A 19,781-nucleotide genomic window follows, 5' to 3' on the forward strand; every position below is an offset into this window, starting at 1 on the left:
ATTTCAATTTCCGGGAGTGTATTTCACACACGTTTATCGGAAATCTATCATGGTTCACACCACGCTGAATAGCTGTTATTTCACCTTCCGGAGTTGGGCCAACTCGCTATTATACAGCTGGTCATAATGCTTTGCTTATTTGACATTATCAGAGGATTGAAATTTTATTGATAACATTCATTACTAATTGGTTAGATCCTGTAGAGCCTTCAGAGAACTATCACAGTTTGTTTTGACCCTCTGTAGAACCATATTATGAAATGTTATGTAATAAGATTATTGTCACTTACTACAGACAATCCGAAGATGCGCTACCCGCGCGAAAAGCGTCATTGTTAATAAAACCTTTTTAACACAAAATGTTTTCTATTTTTGGGTCATTGAACTACTGTTTCTGCAAGAGATCAAAACAGAGGGGAATAAGGTGTGCAGTTATTGAAGGTTCGACAAGAGCAAACGAACTAGTAATTACGATTTTCAGTTAAATGAGACACTACTGATGATTTTCTAGATGTTCTGGAAATATTTGGGAAATTTCGTTAATGTACAGTTTGAGTATTGAAGTCAATCATAGACTATGGAAAAACCGGAAAAGGAGATAATCTAATAGTTTGTGATGTGTTGTTACAGTAGTCTGTGCAAAAGCAGGGGAAAAGACAAGATTAAATGAAAAGGTTCTCCGTATAATCGGCAAGGAGAAGAACATATCGAAGGCAGTGAGAAGAAGAAGAAACATGTGAAATTCAGATTTCCCTTTTCTCACATACAGCCCTGCGAACGGTAGATGAAGGGAAACAGGTAGATTCCGTATTCCTAGTTTTTCGAAAAGCGTTTGACACAGCGCTTCACTGCAGACTGTTAACGAATCCAGGGCCAAATTGAATAGTTTCCAAGATATGTGAGTGGACCGAAGACTTCTGAAGTAATAGAACACTGTCCATTGTGAAAGGACCGCTATTAATCTGTATATACAGAAATGGTCTGAGAGGCAAGGTGAGCGGTAAACTGCGGCCATTTGCTGATGATGCTTTGTTGTACCTGAAGGTTTCGTAATTGAGTGACCTTAGGAGGGTAAAAGACGACTTAGACTAAATTTCTATTTGATGTACTGAATGGTAGCTAGCTCTAAATGTAGAATGGTAAGTTAATGCACATCAGTAAGAAAAAAATCAAATAATATTCGTATATAATATCAGTAGTGTGCTGCTTCACACAGTCACAAAGATTAAATATCCAGACGTAACGTTGCAAAGCAATATGAAACGAAATGAGCATGTAGGAACTGTAGTAGGGAACGCGAACAGCCGACTCTGGTTTATTGGGAGAATTTACTGGGAGAGTATAGGGAAGTGTGATTCATCTCTAAAGCAGATCACGTATAGAAAATAAGTGGAACCCATTCTTGCAAACTGCTCGAGTATTCGGGATCCATACCAGGTAGAATTATAGGAAGACATTGAAGCAATTCAGAGGCGGGCGAGTAGATGAGACTCGGCATTTGAAGCTGTCCGCAGAACGATTCTACTGCCGGCCGGGGTGGCCGAGCGGCTCTAGGCGCTACTGTCTGGAACCGCGTGACCGCTACGGTCGCAGGTTCGAATCCTGCCCCGGGCATAGATGTGTGTGATGTACTTAGGTTAGTTGGGTTTATGTAGTTCTAAGTTCTAAGTCCCACAGGGCTCAGATGCATTTGAAAGATTTTGAACGAATCTACCGCCGCCAACGTACATTTCGCGTAAGAACCACAAAGATAAAAGGAAGTAGGACTGAGGCATACAGACACTCACTTTCCCGTATTCCCTCCCTCTATTTGCGAGTGGAACAGGAAAGGCTATTACCAGTAGTAGTGCAAGGTACACTCTGCCACGCACCATTCTGTGACTTGCGTAGTATGTACGTAGATGTAAATGTAGACGCAGATGAGATGGAAAATGTGTTAAGCTGTCAAGAATAACTTCCATCGTTCTTTGCGGGAGCTGAAGAGAGAAAAATCATATACGATGAACTTCAATTTTGTAAGAAACAGAGAATTCTCTAGTATCAATTAGTTTTCGTGCAGTCATAATTGATTTTGGAGCATCAAAAAAAAATGTTGAAATGTGTGTGAAATCTTACTGTTAAGGTAATCAGTCCCTAAGCTTACACACTACTTAACTTAAATATCCTAAGGACAAACACACACACCCATGGCCGAAGGAGGACTCGAACCTCTGCCGAGACCAGCCGCACAGTCCATGACTGCAGCGCCCAAGACCGCTCGGCTAATCCCACGCGGCGGAGCATCAAAATATATGTATGCTTATTATGTGCAGTAAGACGACATTCACAAACGCTCTGGTTTTCGCCCGCCCAGCAGTTCGTGCCATTACTGGCTCATGTTCTCCGCCGCGCCAGTGAGTGAGCATAACTGCTTGTCGGCGAGTGCCGTACCTCTGTGAGGTATGAAGCCGCGTAGTGGCAGAGCTGAAAGTCGGAAGCACCCATCCCAGTCGGCCACGTCAATTTTGTGCCAGTCCTGATCTGCCGTGAGCAGCGTAAGCAAAACTTCATTAGGCAAGCCAGCCGGATTTGCTTATATCCTGGAGTGGCTGTCCCAGAAATTCCCCCCACTGTCATCTGCGAAAGGAGCAGCAGCGAAGATGGAGCTACGAGGCGAGGAGGGGCCGGTTGCCAGTCTGTTGGGATATGCTCTCGAAATAATGTGGACACAGGACGAACTGAACTGTGCCGTGGTGTTAACAGACAGCATAGAGATAACAGAGTACTTGGATGGTGAATGGTCGACATCGCTGGGATGCTGTAGCAAATGGTGCTTAGCTCTGTACATCCAAAAGATACAGCATCTGAAAGCCAAGAAGGTATCGCATAAAATTTTTCTGTATTGACGATTGACAAGCAGACTGTAAGATTGACTTGTGCTGTTGAATAATACTGATAATTACGTTTGTGCTGGCATCGGTGTCCGACCAACAGTTGAAGTGTCAACACAGAGTGGCAGGATGGCGGGGGGGGGGGGGGGGGGGGGGAAATTGTGGCTGCAACTGTATTCATAGTACGGTGCGTTTTATAATTGTCGCTGAACTGATAAAGCGCACTGAGACCTTGGAGTGAGTTAATGTGTCCTAAAAATAAGCTTTAATGACACTGCTGGTAATCAATAGTTCACTTCATGTTAGTTGTTTTAGTGTAGATTGTGTTGTTCGCACATGATGTCTGTCTGGAGTGTGATTTGGGTGCTGGTTGTAACTGCATGTTGTACTATCTGGTGAACTAGTGTTGTTCCACAAATACTTTCAGGTGCTCCGTATGTAAACTTAGTTTAAATTGGGCTAAGCTACATTTGTTCTGAGACCAAACATTTCTTCCGACGCTTTCCGAATCGCTGGTTACTCTCTCCTAAGGGCAGATCGTGAAACACGACGCGGGGTGGTGTGGGTGCCTATGTTCGCTCTGATCTGACATCTACTGTACTATGCACATCGGATGCAAAGGGCGAAGGAGAAGCAGAGTTCTTGTTTTTCGAAATAAGTACCTCAAATCAGAAACTGCTAATTGGAGTAATCTATAAACCTCCAAACGTCGGTGCCATGTCCTCCTTTCAGTCTGCCCTGTCCTCACTCGTGACACAGTATGAACACATAATCATTATGGGCGACACAAACATCGACTTACAGTTAAAATCTCCCTCTGCCGAAAACCTAAGGCGACTGTTCCACTCCAATGATATGAGTTTAACACCACTGGACCCAACTCATCACACGCCACACAGCCACACACTCATAGATATAATAGCAACAAAGCGACCAGATAAAATAATCCGCGCCAATCAGACATCCGCTCCGGGACTCTCTGCTCATGACGTGATATTCTTAAATTACTCAGTGCATACTACCAAAGAAAAATCTCACCTGGTAACATACAGAAACTTAAAAAATGTTAACCATGACGCTCTTCAAAAGGATTGCTCAGACATCCCTTGGCATGATATAAGCAATGAACCGACTTTAGACGGAAAAATTCGGCAATTATATAGCAAAATTATTGCACTGTTTGATAAACATGCTCCTCAACGCACTGTCAGGGTAAATAGAGCTCCTGCTCCGTGGCTCACCACTGCATTACGCCAGTTAATGAATAAACGTGATGCTGCACACAGGGCCTTCAAGCGTAACCCAACTCCCGAGGCGTACGAAGCTTATAGGAAACTCCGAAACAGAACGAAGCAAAGCGTGAGGAATGCAAAAATCAGACATGCCCGCTCTGTCGTATGCGGCATATCAAAACCTGCTGCACTGTGGAAAAAGCTGCGCAGTTTCGGTATAGGGAAGCGATGATATGACGCTGTTTATCAAGCGTCTGCAGAAGAATTAAACGATTTCTTCTCAACAGCTGTAATCTGCCACGCAGCGACAAATTACCAGCCCTAAGATATCTATCTCTCGAGAGACAAGTTTTTCCTAAAACATGTCACCACCGGCACAGTACACAAGGCAATTATGAGAATCTCTTCCGAGGCAGTAGGAAATGATGGAGTGAGCATTGGCATGATTAAAAACGTCGTAGACACTATTATTCCAGTTATCACAGACATCTTCAACCTGTCTCTTGTCAGTAGTATATATCCTACTGAGTGGAAGCAAAGTTTAATCCAGCCTATACCCAAGACTGACAACCCTAAGGCGCCAGGTGACTACAGGCCGATCAGCATACTACCTGCAATATCTAAAGCCCTAGAATACATCGTCCATGAACAGCTGACGGATTACCTCAAAACTCATAACATCCATGACGAATATCAGTCAGGGTTTCGAAAGCACCATAGTACAGCAACTGCATTAATCAAAGTAACTGATGACATTAAACATGCTATGGACAGACGTGAAGCTACTATCCTAACACTGCTTGACTTTAGCAAGGCTTTTGACACAGTTGACTTCGATATATTACTAATTAAAATGAAACAGCTGAATTTCTCAGTCAGCGCAATACACTGGTCGTTTGTGGGTCGGAAAAGTCATCATGTAAAAGCGTGCACTCTGGAGTTCCCCAAGGATCCGTCCTTGGTCCATTACTCTTCTTACTGTACATTAATGATATTTCTTCAGTGATTCACTCCTGCAGCTACCATCTATATGCTGACGACATCCAACTGTACATTAGTGCAAGCCCCAAAAACATTGCTGGCGCAGTAGCGAGTATGAACGCAGATCTTTGCTCTGTTTCTCGATGGGCACAGAACCTAGGTCTGAAACTAAACCCCAAGAAATCCCAGGTCACACTTATATCTCATCCAAAGTTAATCAGCCGGTACTTTCGCGAAACGGTCCCTAAAATACTCCTCAATGGTACCCAACTACCATACCAAAAAACAGTAAAAGATCTTGGAATAATCTTGGATGGACACCTAAACTGGGAAGAAGAAACAGTCACAGGTTGCCGGAAATCGCTCTCCTCCCTACATGCAATTCAAAAATTTAGAAAAATATTTCCAACCCATGTTAAACAAAAATTAGTCCAAACACTAGTCTTGCCTAATCTTTACTACTGCGATGTAGTTCAACACGGCACAAATAGTGAAAATTCTAGATGCCTCGAGCTAGTGATGAATGCTTGCGTTAGATACGTGTGCAATATTCGGTTGTATGATCATATCAGTCCCTCATACTCCCAGCTAGGTTGGATACGCCCACATAAGGCACGCGATCTCCACACGATGTGCTTACGTCATCGATTTCTTAGCCACTGGTGCCCCCAATACTTATCTTCTCACATTAAACACCTATCATCATTCCACAATCGCAATACCAGATCGGATACGTCTATCATCTTGGCTGTACCTTTACATAACACAAAATCTTTCTCCGTGTCATTCTCCATCTCAGCCATACGACTATGGAACGCACTCCCCTGTAATCTGCGTCTTATCCAGAACTACTCATCATTCAAGAGGGAACTCAAAACTTACATATTAGAGACGGTATAGCCACCATTTTTGTGCCCCTCCCATCTCTTTCTTTCTCCTCTCCATCACAGCTTCGAATTTTACCATTCTTTTTCTCTTCCTCTAACCTATCTACCTCTTATATATCTCTTTCACCCCATTCTATCGTCTTATGTCTCTGCTCGATGAGAATAACTCACAAGCTGCAAGAATATAACGAGAAAATTCCCAACTAACAATGGGACTGACATTCACAAAAGAAAAGTATATTTACTTTCATATACATAGTCACTATCTTTATTATTATTATTATTATTATTATCGTTATTATTATCATTATTATTCTTGATTGTTATAGTTATTTTTATTGTTGTAATTATCATTGTACTACTGTTATAATCTCAATTTTTTTGTTTAACATCAATACTGCATGATACGTTAAATGTCCTTAATGTTATTTAGAAACTGTAACTCGTTCAATCTGAGTATGCCTGGTTAGGTGTAAGAGAGGGCCTGAAGGCCCTAATCTTCCCAGGTAAAATAAATGCATAAATAAATAAATAAAATAAATACTAGCACATGTATCTTACTTTTTCTCTTGTATGTTCGATCGTGCCAGTTTGAACTTTTAATTATTTTACTACTGACGGTGAGTATTATTTTTCTCAAACTAAATTTCTTGCACCAGAAGTTAATTCGGAAGACTGAGCGCAAACGCTTGCCTTGTCTATTTATGCATGACCTCTTTCGGTAAGTTTTTCTTAATAAAGCTGAGTACTTGGATAAGAGCCATCTCTCACACAGTCCACAGCCATCGTGTGCCACAATTACCTATACTTCTACCCTTTCTCATAGGATTAGTCACGCAGTCATCTTTGCTAACGTTAGTTGATTATGTGCTGGATTTTCAGGTAGATAAGTATTATCATGCTTCAAAATGTCCAAATTTATGTTATAATTGCCGTCGGATTCCCCGCATTTCACACAGTTTAATACCTTCCCCAGTATTGTACATTAGACCGACATTCTACTATTTAGAGTACCTCGACAGCTCAGTAATGAAACCGATAATAGCCGGCAGTTGAATAGAAAGCAAACCAGTCATACCGTTCGGGAACTGGATTCACTGTGACGGTGCATGATACGTATTCGAGGAATATTACGATGAGAGGTCTTGCCTCTATACAGGGTGAACATTACTAAAACCGACAAACGGCAGAGACGGGTTCCTGGCTGTAAATGGAGGAGAAATGGTCCTGTGATCTTGTGTCCAGAAATGGACGGTGTGACTGCAATGATAATAAATCCTCCCGGAACACAGTACAGAGCTGCATCGCATCCAAGTCACAACAGATGATCAAAGACGCCTCTGTGGAATTCTAGGTGATAGGGATAGTAGCAGTTGTCATGCAGGATACACGTATCCTAATTTGACTAGGCTTCGCCTCAATATCCTGTAGAAACTGGTCCTCCAAATCTGGTGTACGCACAGTACTCCGTATCCCTCCACATTCATCTGTCTGGAAAGAGCCACGATTGCACAAACGCCCAAAAAGGGTTTGAAATGTTGGGTGATGTGTTTGCCTGTGGGGGTACTTGTTTTGGACCGCTTCCATTTGCTTGCCCGTACGCAGATCCCATCTCGGGTTATTCCCAACATGAGCACCGGACCATTTGCTACTTTCAGTAGTCTGCGTCAGTCACACAGCCTGTGACACTCAAGGAATAGGGCACGTAGTCAGAGGAACTGTCATTCGTTCGTGCTGTCTACCGTGGCAACTATGCATTTCCGGAAACATATTCACGGGACCTATCTTCCTTCATTTCCACTCAGGAAACCGTCGCTGCAGTTTGTCGGTTTTATTGATGTTCACCCTGTATCACAAAGCAGAGTCAGGTATTTCACTCAGTTTTTTGCCGTCACTTTCGCGGATGGAAGGTGGTTTACGTCTCATTATAATGAAAAATTAAGTTTATTTCCACAGTACAACGGGCGGTTTTATATCTGCACATTTTTATCGTTTTCTTCAAGAAGAGACGCCAGCCATAATGCAGGAGTCAGGTAAGAGGGTGAACCACAGAGTCGTTTGCTTGCATGGGAGACATCGCTTGCAGAGCAGGCCCCTATGTTGCAGGTGACTGTGATGCGCCGCTTGGCCTCGAGTCTGGGGCCATTCCGGACTCAGCCCTCTCTGCGAGCTCCAGCTACGTGGGAAGTGTTGGTCCCCGATACGGCAGGTTAGTGAGATACAACCATAAATTTCATAAAATTTCTTACACCGAGTGTACAGGACATTCGATTAATTGTATGGAAAAAAGAAAAGAAAGGTGAACACACCAGGGAAAAGAAATATCATCCCACGAAGTGATGTGCAACTAGTACTGTGAAACATCACCTCAGGCAATGATCATTGCCTCCATTCGTCTGGGAGACAGATATGAAAAGTTTATTTAGATATGCCATATCCAGATGAAGCCTCTCGTTGATGACAAATCCTGCAGAGCTACCAAACTGCCAAGATATTAACTCCCAGTCCCCGATATTTTCTACTGGATCAGGATCGGTTGATTTAGCGGGACAATGGAGATGCCATAGGGTCCCTGACTCTCCTAAAAACAAAGAGGTTATACGTCAACCTCTCTGAACATAGCCACCGTTATCTTGGAAGACCGCAGTACGCGCACCATTTCCATATAGCAGAATGGGCAATACTCGGGAACCGATAATGGTGAAAGGAAATACCTGGGTCATGCTCCTGAAATCCTAAATGAATGGACGCCACTCATAGTAGGAAAGAAAACAATACATCACAATACTACCTCAGTATTGATCCAAGCTTCCATTACGCTGTCGATACACTCAACGCATTGAAGAGAGGCAGCATCGTATATCTTACGAAACTACTCGACTCTAGCCAGCCATGTTCCAGTTTCTGTGTTGCTTGGTTACTCTATAGCATCTGTTTGCAGCGGTGTTTTGGGAGATGTGCGACTCCACATGTCGAGAGGGTTCATCGAACCACCTTTGGACTATTTCTTTATCGTTCCACTCTCTGATACGGCATAGAAAAAATAAGCACTTAAAACTTTCGTACGAGCTCCAGTTTCTCTTATTTTATTTCGATTAGTCTTCATTCTTTGGAGGTTGGCGGCAATAAAACATTTTTACAGTCAGAGGAGAAAATTGGTGTTTAAAATTTCCGTGAAATGATCTCGGTGAATTGATAAATGCCTTAGTTTTAATGGTTACTACCCCAGTTCGCTCGGCATGCCCTTGATACTCTCTGCCCTGTTTCACGATAACACAAAATGCGCTGCCCTTCTTTGGTCATTTTCGATGTCCTTCATCTGATAACTATCCGATACCGCACCGTAATACTCTAGCAGAGGACAAGTATAGTGTAGGTAGTCTCTTCAGCAGACCTCTTGCATCTTCCAAGTGTTCTGCCAGTAAACCACATTCTTTGTTTTTTTTCTCCCTACGTGATTGTTCCAATTCGAGTTGTTCGTGATTGTAATTCCCAGGCGTGTAGCTGAAGCGGCAGCCTTTCGATATTTGTGATTTATTGTGTAACAGAAATTTAAGGGATATCTTTCAGTACTCTTGTGGATATCATTACTATTGCGAATGTCCTCACACTTTTCACTATGGAGAGTAAATTGCCACTTTTCTCACCATACAGATATCGTTCTGCATTGAGTTTGGTCTCCTGAAGGCTTTAGATGATAAACAACAGCATCATCTGCCAAAAATATAAGAGGATGCTGAGATTGTCTCCCATAGCGTTTCTGTAGTTTATGAACAGCAGAGGGCCTCAAACACTTCCTTGGGGAACGTCAGATATCACTTATATTTTCGTCGATTACTTTCCTTCGATTACTGCGTATTGGAACTTCCTGATTGGAAATCACAAATCCAACTACTCTGTAGGCACGGAATTTGATGAGAAGAAGCTTGAGAGGAACGGTGCCAGAAACATTCCGGAAATTTAGAAATATGGAATGAATTTAAGATCCCCGGTCAATAACAAATGGTTCAAATGGCTCTGAGCACTATGGGACTTAACTTCTGAGGTCATCAGTCCCCTAGAACTTAGAACTACTTAAACCTAACTAACCTAAGGACATCACACACATCCATGCCCCAGGCAGGATTCGAACCTGTGGTCGATAACACTCGTTGCTTCGTGCGAATAAAGAGTTAGTTGTGTTTCACAAGAAACGATACTGTCTAAATCTGTGCTAGCTAGGTATCAATATATCGTTATAGTGGAGATAATTCATAGCGTTCGAGCTCAGTATATGTTCAAAAACCCTATTGCAAATTGACGTCAGGGATAAGGGTCAGTAATTTATCAGACTACTATATTTTCTTACTTGATTACTGGAGTGTCTTTGATAACTTTCTAGTATTTTTGGTACAGATCTTTCGTCGAGCGAACTGTTGTATACTACTGTTAAATATGGGACTGTTTTATCAACTTACTCTGAAAGGAAACTCACCGGTATACATCCGAAACGAAGGACTAGTCTTTATTGAGTGATTTAAGTTGCTTCGCTATACCGATGATACTTCTGAGTTACTGTTGTCGATCTAAATTATCGAGAGTTTACTTTGTTGTCGAAGGAATTTCGGAAAACTGTGTCTAGTATCTCCGCTTTAGTGGTGCTGTCAAGTGTAGTGAAGGTATTGATTGTGTCTTGCTGTTGGTGTAATTTACATGTGGGCAGTATCTCTTAGAAGTTTGTAACAGATTTCGAAACAAAGTTTCGTTGTGGAGACTATTAAACACATCTCGCATTGAAGTCCGCGCTAAGTTTCGAACTTAAGTGAAACATCTTCAGTTCTGGGATTTTGTGTTCCTTTACATTTAGCAAGGTTTCTTCTTTGCTTCTGATGACGTGTTCAGTTCTGTTTTTTATGTCTTTATTAATTTATTGTTTACAAATCTCTCAATTGCCGCCGATACCGTTTATCTGAATTCAAGCCAAAACTGGTCTACCCTTATTTTGTTAGTCTGGAAGGAGTGGAGACTGTCTCTTAGATAGTTGTGAAGCGAAATCTTATCAGCTTTTTTAAATAGATATGTTCTTCCAGAATGAGATTTTCAGTCTGTAGTGGAGTGTGCGCTGATAGTAAACTTCCTGGCAGATGAAAACTGTGTGCCGGACCGAGACTCGAACTCGGGACCTTTGCCATTCGCGGGCAAGTGCTCTACCAACTGAGCCACCCAAGCGCGACTCACGCAACGTCCTCACAGCTTTACTTCTGCCAGTATCTTGTGTCCTACCTTCCAAACTTTACAGAAGCTCTCCTGCGAACATTGCAGAAGTAGCACTACTGAAAGAAAGGATATTGCGGTGATATGGCTTAGCCACAGCCTGGGGGGGGGGGGTGTTCCCAGAATGAGATTTTCACTCTGCACGAGATACTGGCAGAAGTAAAGCTGTGAGGACGGGATGTGAGTCGTGCTCGGGTAGCTCAGTTGGTAGAGCACTTGCCCTCGAAAGGCAAAGGTCCCGAGTTAGAGTCTCGGTCCGGCACACAGTTTTCATCTGCCAGGAAGATTCAGATGTATTCTTCTCTTGGTGGATCTGGATATTGTAGTGCAGGATGTCATTATGACGACATTCTGGGTGACTAACCTCTTTATGCGTCATGATGCTCTCTGTTTGCTCTGTTTCTTAGCTCTACATGATCTAATCTACAATGAGAGCATGTGGCATACCCTAAGAATCGTGTTAGCGCTCTTTATTGACTAATGAGACCATTATCATAGCTTGATGCAATGTTAAACTTTTTAGCATGTGGTCCTCAGGAAGTAAGCATTTTCTTGTCCATTGTAGTTCTCTTTGATTATGTCACTCCTGAGTGAATTCGTACGCAATTATTCTTAATAGTATTACTGTTCTGTACCCTAGTTCTGATGAAAAGTCTTTAAAGCAATTGAAGATCAAGGTTTTGTCACATTTAAGCCAGATGACGAAAGTTTAAGTCTTATAGCTTAGTAGGTTAAGATCCAGGTTCGTGTCCCAGTAAGTGGATTCCACCGTGCGACTGACAGAGTTGCTGCTTCCGCCCGCAGACTGCGCAGCGAGCGCGGCGGCGGCGCGTGGTGCCCCAAGTCGCAGGTGTCGCGCGGGGTGCGCGAGTGGCTGTCGGTGGCGCTGGCCGGGGTGCACGTGGTGACGGCGGTGCACACGCAGGGCCGCTACGACCACGCGCGCGGCCAGGAGTACGCCGAGGAGTACTCCGTCGAGTACTGGCGGCCCGGCCTGCGCGACTGGAGGACCTACCGCCGCTGGGACGGCAAGCAGGTGAGGCGCGCGCTAGCTAGATATGCCAAGGAGTACTCCGTCGAGTACTGGCGGCCCGGCCTGCGAGACTGGAGGACCTACCGCCGCTGGGACGGCAAGCAGGTGAGGCGCGCGCTAGCTAGATATGCCAAGGAGTACTCCGTCGAGAAATGGCGGCCCGGCCTGCGCGACTTGAGGACCTACCGCCGCTGGGACGGCAAGCAGGTGAGGCGCGCGCTAGCTAGATATGCCAAGGAGTACTCCGTCGAGTACTGGCGGCCCGGCCTGCGAGACTGGAGGACCTACCGCTCCTGGGACGGCAAGCAGGTGAGGCGCGCGCTAGCTAGATATGCCAAGGAGTACTCCGTCGAGTACTGGCGGCCCGGCCTGCGCGACTGGAGGAGCTACCGCCGCTGGGACGGCAAGCAGGTGAGGCGCGCGCTCGCTAGATATGCCAAGGAGTACTCCGTCGAGTACTGGCGGCCCGGCCTGCGCGACTGGAGGAGCTACCGCCGCTGGGACGGCAAGCAGGTGAGGCGCGCGCTCGCTAGATCTGCCAAGGAGTACTCCGTGGAGTACTGGCGGCCCGGCCTGCGAGACTGGAGGACCTACCGCCGCTGGGACGGCAAGCAGGTGAGGCGCGCGCTAGCTAGATATGCCAAGGAGTACTCCGTCGAGTACTGGCGGCCCGGCCTGCGCGACTGGAGGACCTACCGCCGCTGGGACGGCAAGCAGGTGAGGCGCGCGATCCCTAGATATGCCAAGGAGTACTCCGTCGAGTACTGGCGGCCCGGCCTGCGCGACTGGAGGACCTACCGCCGCTGGGACGGCAAGCAGGTGAGGCGCGCGCTCGCTAGATATGCCAAGGAGTACTCCGTCGAGCACTGGCGGCCCGGCCTGCGAGACTGGAGGACCTACCGCAGCTGGGACGGCAAGCAGGTGAGGCGCGCGCTCGCGAATTCTGCCGAGGAATACTGCATCGCGTACTGGCGGCCCAGGCTGCACAACTTGGGGAACTTAACAGACTGGAACGGCAAACGGGTGAAGCGCGCAGTCGGGAACACTGCCTAGGAGTACTCCGTCAAGTATTCGAAGCCCAGCCTGCGTGAATGGAGGACCAGCCCCTGCTAGGACGGCAAGCAGGTGATATGCGCGCTCTCGAACTCTGCCATGGAGTATTCTGTCACATACTGGTGCCCCGGCCTGCGCTACCAGAGGATGTACCCGCACTGGAGCGATAAGCAGGTAAGGCGCGCGCTCTCGAGCACTAATAAGCAGTACTCCGGCGAGTACTGGCGACCCGGCCTCCTTCAATGGAGAGCATAGTGGCATAGACACCAGAGAGCAATATATCTACCATTTAATAAAGAATGCTCACAGCCAGAAAGCTCAGTGTCGGCAGACGTCTGAAGCAAGCTACGGAGACGCACTTGTGCTTTCTACAGCCAACTGTGCGAGTTTGCTAGGGGTCGCATTGCTGCTTTTCGAGTGGAGGGATGGTCTTCTCGCAGAACTTCCAAATAAGTTGGACGTGCCAAGCAGTTGTGCAACGATGCCGGTTTCAGGAGATGCACTAACATTCTCACACTCGTAGCCGAGGTTCTGGACTTTCAAACAACCCTACCACAACAAATGTCAAACATTAATTATGATTGTAGTGTTGCTCACTCTACAAAATATTGCATTTCCCGCCAACAACAAAGTTATATTATGTGGCAGCTGTCATTAGAGAACAGTTAATAAAGTCATTTCATAAAATAATGGATAAACAAGGCACTTATCTTTTCGTGTTTCCCACGCTGGTCTCATTGTGAACTCATGGCTCAATCGTCGAAAATCTAGGTGGTGATGATTCCAAGCTCGGATGTAAAGTGGCCTAGGTGTTATTCTGCGATATTCTAAAGTTTTATAGATGTGTTTCATAAACCATTCTTGTAGATTAAACTTTTGCAAGTTAGCACAATGGTGATGTATAATAGTAATCAGCACTCGGAATTTAAGTTACACTTTTTTTTTTACTTTTGTTGTTATATCACGCAACACACAAAACATCACTTCACAATATAAAGCATACCTGAAAATATCTTCCTCAGTGTTAAAGTTCGTATTTTATAAATTGACTACAATTTTCGTCTTTTCAACATGACGACCAAGACTTGACTCGACTCTAATAACCGCTTACACGCCCAAAAATCATAGTTACAAGTAAGACACAGATCATATTGACAAAAGAAAGAATACACATCAGAATAATATCATTGCAATATAAACATATCGATGTATCAAAGTACCTCTACATTAATGAAATCAAATCTGAATGTTGTCACAGAAATATGTTAATTGTTCTACAGTAGAATATTACTGGTAACGAGAAATTGAGGTGAGGTGCCGTAATGGTTACGTAATTCAAGTACCATTACAACTTATACGCACCACAAACACCCGCCAGGATCGTCGTATTATAAGGGCGGCAGTGGCAGATTGTACAGCTATCACAGCACAGATAAGAGGGTTTGTCAACCTAGACGTATCAACACGTAAAGTTGGAAAGCCGTTATTAGCAGTGGAACTATGGGCACGCACACCTCTAGCCCTCCTTTCAGTCTCGCCACAGCATCGGTGTGCACGGCTCGTCTGGTGCCGCCATCTCTATTGGAAGACGGAATGGTGTGCCATGGTCTGCAGTGATGAAAGCAGATTCTGGCTGCGACAAACGATTGTCGTTTGCACGAATGATGTAGACTTCGTGAGTGCCGACTCATTGAGTGCATTCGTCCAAAACACACTAGCCACGCTCCAGGCCTTATGGTACGAGATGCAGTAAGCTGCTACTCTCGTTCTCCTTTGGTGTTTCGGGAAGGAACGCTAATCAGCGCTCGCCTCATGCTGAATTTTGTTACGTCCGCTCTTTTGCCGTTCTTGCAATTGGAAGGTGATGTTGCAAGAGGATAATGCCCGCCAACATACGGCCCGTTACACTCAGCGTACTCTGCAAGAAGTGCAACAACTTCCCCGGACAGCAAGATTTCAGAACTTGTGTGCAATGGAGCACGTGTGAGATACGATGCAACCAGTGCGACTCGTCAGCCGACAACTCTCACGGAACTACGTGAACAGGTAGAGCGGGCGTGGCACAACGTATCCGAGGACAGTGTTCGCCATCTATACGATCGACTGGATGCCGGTGTCAGCGCCTGCGTGGGCGTCCGCGGATGCATGGGTCGATATCTGGTACCTGAGAATCGATTATGTTATTGAAGTGTCAAAGTAATATTTCTTGTAAAAATAAATCTAGGGTAACTCGAAACCTCAAAATGGTGTACTAATTTTTTTCAGTAGTGAATCTATAATCGAAATAACAAAAGTTTCAGTGAACAAACAAAATAACGTTTGCCCGGAAAATTTGATTGAAAAGCCATTTCTTCTTCAACTGCACACGGATTTGCAAGTAAACGTTGCAATATCTGATCGCAAGAATGGAGTTGCACAGGAAAAATAGCTCAGTTCTGAAAAACTTTCTTCTAGTATTTAATTTCGCTAATCTCCTGTAAAAGAAAATTAAATGATATGAGAAAGATTTCTGTTGCCACAGTTCTGCGACTTGCAATATTACTACTGTGTTTCTGTACATGAATATCATGAATAGAACGTAGTACCTCAGCGCTAATGGAACTTGAAACAGGAATTTACTTAATGTCACTTAGAATCAGACAGTTCCCTGGTATTACACTTAGAATGGTCCTAATAAATTATTTATTTTCTAATTAATTTTTGCAGCGATGAAGTGGGCAGCATAACTCCGTGTTACCATAATACATTCTCAATTTTTTGAATACAAATGAGTTACGTTTAAAAAGAGATACAACAGTTTTTGATTCACGTGACTACTGTGGGATTTGTCACTTAGAACATTTGTGATTTCCACTCTTAATATGATGTGCGAGGTTAGGCTTCTGTAGCCTCTACTATACAATAACACCTTTCTGGTATGTCGCCTCCTCGTCATGCATCATTTTCTGCTTTTGATGGAATAAGCTTTCCAATTAGTGTTCATTTACATCAACCAAACCAAAGCCGTTTCCGATGTCGGTCGAACCTTTGGTTTTGTAAACGACAGCAGGTCGCGGTCGCATACCAAGGAACGTTTAATTTAAGATCACCTGCAATCAGCAGAATCAGATCGAAATCCGACTGTCATAACGCAGATTTCTCCTTGTCATTGCACGAAATTATCGATTTCTTTTCTAACATAAAGGGAAAAAAATCTTCTACTGACGCCAATCTCTGCTCTTTTCTCAATTTCTCATTTTCTACGTAAGGATCTGCAATTCACAGAACATCTACTTCCATGCCGATTTCACTAATAGCAGTGCTCTGCACCGCTAAGTCGTAAGCTCCATTCCCAGTAGTGGAAAAAATTTTCATCCTCGGTATTTGCCCCGCAATGAGCGGAACGGATCGGAAGTGTGGGGGTCAGAGGGGGTGAGTGGGGGAGGCTGATGACGAATGTTTTGAGACCACCGCATTTGCGACAGTGAACTGAGTGAAATTCCGAACATTATCACAGTCCCTTTGATTGAAAACATGTGAAACTGTTGATTTCTAAGCATCTGTTGACGCTATATTTCCTGTTCAGAGACCAGCTTTTATGGTGTGAGGTAGTACCACACACGCACACGCGCACACACACAGCATTACTGTACTTGAATAAAACAGACAGGCATTTTGAAACTACGCAGAACAGAACTGTGTACCTCAAATCTGATTCCATTGCTCTGTCGGATGACGGTATTTCTTAAATACAGCTATAGCAGCTTGTAAAAAGTATCAAATTATTACAGTTTCTCAGTTTAATCTTATATAAGCACTAAGACCAAAAAAAGAAAAAAAAGAAAAAGGAAAACGATACAACAGCAATGAAATGCAGAGCCATGCGCACACGTGTATTCGCTTACAAACACACACACACACACACACACACACACACACACACACATACACATACACACACGCGCACATGGTGCTTCTTTTGAGAAGAGATGGACAACTTCCTTCCGCAGAGGGTGAACAGGAAGAGCGATTATTGCACTTACTCTTCTGAAACATCTCTGATCGGTGAATAGTACAGCAATCGAGTAAATGGATGGACATATCCTGTTGTATTAAAACAAATGGTTCAAATGGCTCTGAGCACTATGTGACTCAACATCTGAGGTCATCAGTCCTCTAAAACTTAGAATTACTCTAACTAACTAACCTAAGGACATTACACACATCCATGCCCGAGCAAGGATTCGAACCTGCACCCGTAACGGTCGCGCGGTTCCAGACTGAAGCGCCTAGAACCGCTCGGCCACAGCGGCCGGCCCGTGTTGTATTCATTGTTAAATATCAGATAGCCAATTTTTGGAGTTTCAAGTTAAATTCTCAGGGCGCACCATGCTTTTCATGTAACTTCTCTCATCAGCTTTTCCTTGAAAATTCTTGGCGATAATATAATACCAAAAGGGTGCTTAAGTCGAGAACCTATCAATAGTTTGTGCCCGTGTTTCTTATTTGTTTTCTTTACACTACCTTTTCATTACATTCTCGTCAGAGCTTCTGTTGAAGCATTGTTAGTACGGCAAGTTACTGTAGCTGAGAAGACTTCCCAAGCTTATGGATTGCCTGGCCTCCTGTTCCGGTAATCCGCCTTACGTCCACGTCACATCCTAAGGCTTCGCGGCCCACCACTAGCAACACACACAACTAAAAGGCACTTTCACGTCAGTACTAACAAAGAGAAACTGCTCGTGCGTGTGTGTTTGTGTGTATATGTGTGTGTGTGTGTGTGTGTGTGTGTGTGTGTGTGTAATAGTGAGAGAGAGAGAGAGAGGCTGAGAGAGAAAGGGGAGGGGGGAGGGGAGTACTTGAGGTGGAGGAGGGAAAGATGTAAGTGTGATGACGTTGGTTTGCTACGATTTATTTTTTCCGCTAGTGTTCGATCCAACCTTACTTTTGTTTTCGTAATTGCTTCTTCGACTTGTGGATTTAACAATAGGGCCAGAAGGCTACATCACTGTGTTACATACTTTTAATTCATGCACTTCGTTCTTAGTCTTCCACTCTTATTGCTCCATCATAGTTCTTGAATACTACCCATCCCACGCTATAGATTACCTCTTTTTCCCTCAGGATTTCAAGGTCTTGCACCATTTTACACTGTCGAACGCTTTTTCCAGTCCGACAAATTCCATGAACATGGCTTGGATTTTCTTCAGTCTTTCTTCCATTGTCTCCTTCTTCTCTGGTCCCTTTACCTTTTTTAAAGCCAAAATATCGTCATCTAGCTAATCATCAATAATGTTTTCCATTCTCCTGTATAATGTTCTTGTTGTAACTAGGATGTATGAGCTGTTAAGCTGAATGCGCGATCATTCCGTCACGTACCAATTCTTATTATCTCTACTGCATCCCCTATCTCTTCTATATGAATTCCTATTTCTTCTTCTATCATATCATTAGACAAGTCTTCCCCCTCATAGAGGTCTTCAAAGTACACTTTCTATCTATCCGCTCTCTCCCCTTCATTTAACAGTGGAATTCCCATTACGCTCTTAATATTACCTACCTCGCTATTAATTTCACTGAAGGTGGTTTTCACTTTCTTACAGGCTGCATCAGTTTTCCAATCTTCATTTCCTTTTCGTCTTCTTCACATTTTTCATGCAGCCATTTCGCCTTGGCTTCATTGTACTTAATATTTATTTCATTCCTAAGTGACCTGTATTCCCATGTTCCTGAACTGCCCTGAACATTTTTGTACTTTCATCTTTCATCCATCAGTTGAAGTATTTATGTTACCCATATTTGCTTCACAGTTACCATCTTTGCATCTATGTTTTTCTTACCTACTTGGGTGATTGTAATTTTAGCTATGTTCCTTCCTGTTCAACTAAACAGCCTAATAAACTATTCCTTGTTGCAGTACCTACAGTTACAGAGAACTTCAAGCACGTTTCTTCATTCCTTAGTACTTCTGAATCGCAATACTTTGCACCTTGACTCTTCCTGACTACACAGAAACTTCAGCTTACTCTTCGTTACTACTAAATTATGATCTGAGTCTATATCCACTCCTGGGTACGCCTTATAATCCGATATCTGATTTCAGAACCTCTGGATGGCCAAGATGCAATCTAAGTTAAATCTTCTCTAATCTCACAGGCCTTTCCCAATTATACCTCCTTCTCTTGTGATTCTTGAACAGAGTGTTATTACTAACTTATATCTATTGTAGAACTCAGTCTTTTTCCTCTGCCTTTCATTGAACCACGCCTATATTCTCTCGTAACCCTTTCTTCTACACCTTCCCCTACAACCGCATTCCAGTCCCACATGATTATTAGTTTTTCCTCCCCCATTGCGTACCGAATTGCTCATTCAATATCGCCACGGCATGCATACCTGAACTGCCGTTGTCGATGTTGGTGTGCTGTCAATTCCGATGAGAGCAACCCTATCACTTAACTGTTCACAGTAACATACTCTCCACCCTATCTTC

The 19,781-nt window shown here is 44.0% G+C and overlaps 1 protein-coding gene and 1 non-coding gene across 2 annotated transcripts in view; both read left to right on the plus strand.

Moving 5' to 3' along the window:
* The window catches only part of LOC126309833 (discoidin domain-containing receptor tyrosine kinase B-like), a 271,956-nt gene that overhangs the window by 110,061 nt on the left and 142,114 nt on the right, over positions 1–19,781 (plus strand). The window contains exons 3-4 of the mRNA XM_049992104.1: positions 8,077–8,179; positions 12,028–12,259. Coding sequence (XP_049848061.1) covers positions 8,077–8,179; positions 12,028–12,259 — 335 coding nt within the window. The remainder of the gene's footprint in view (positions 1–8,076; positions 8,180–12,027; positions 12,260–19,781) is intronic.
* Positions 11,412–11,486, plus strand: Trnas-cga (transfer RNA serine (anticodon CGA)). The gene has a single exon. It is a non-coding gene; the product is annotated as a tRNA-Ser (tRNA).

The sequence above is a fragment of the Schistocerca gregaria genome, chromosome 1 (assembly GCF_023897955.1).
Source record: "Schistocerca gregaria isolate iqSchGreg1 chromosome 1, iqSchGreg1.2, whole genome shotgun sequence".
Lineage (NCBI taxonomy): Eukaryota > Metazoa > Arthropoda > Insecta > Orthoptera > Acrididae > Schistocerca > Schistocerca gregaria.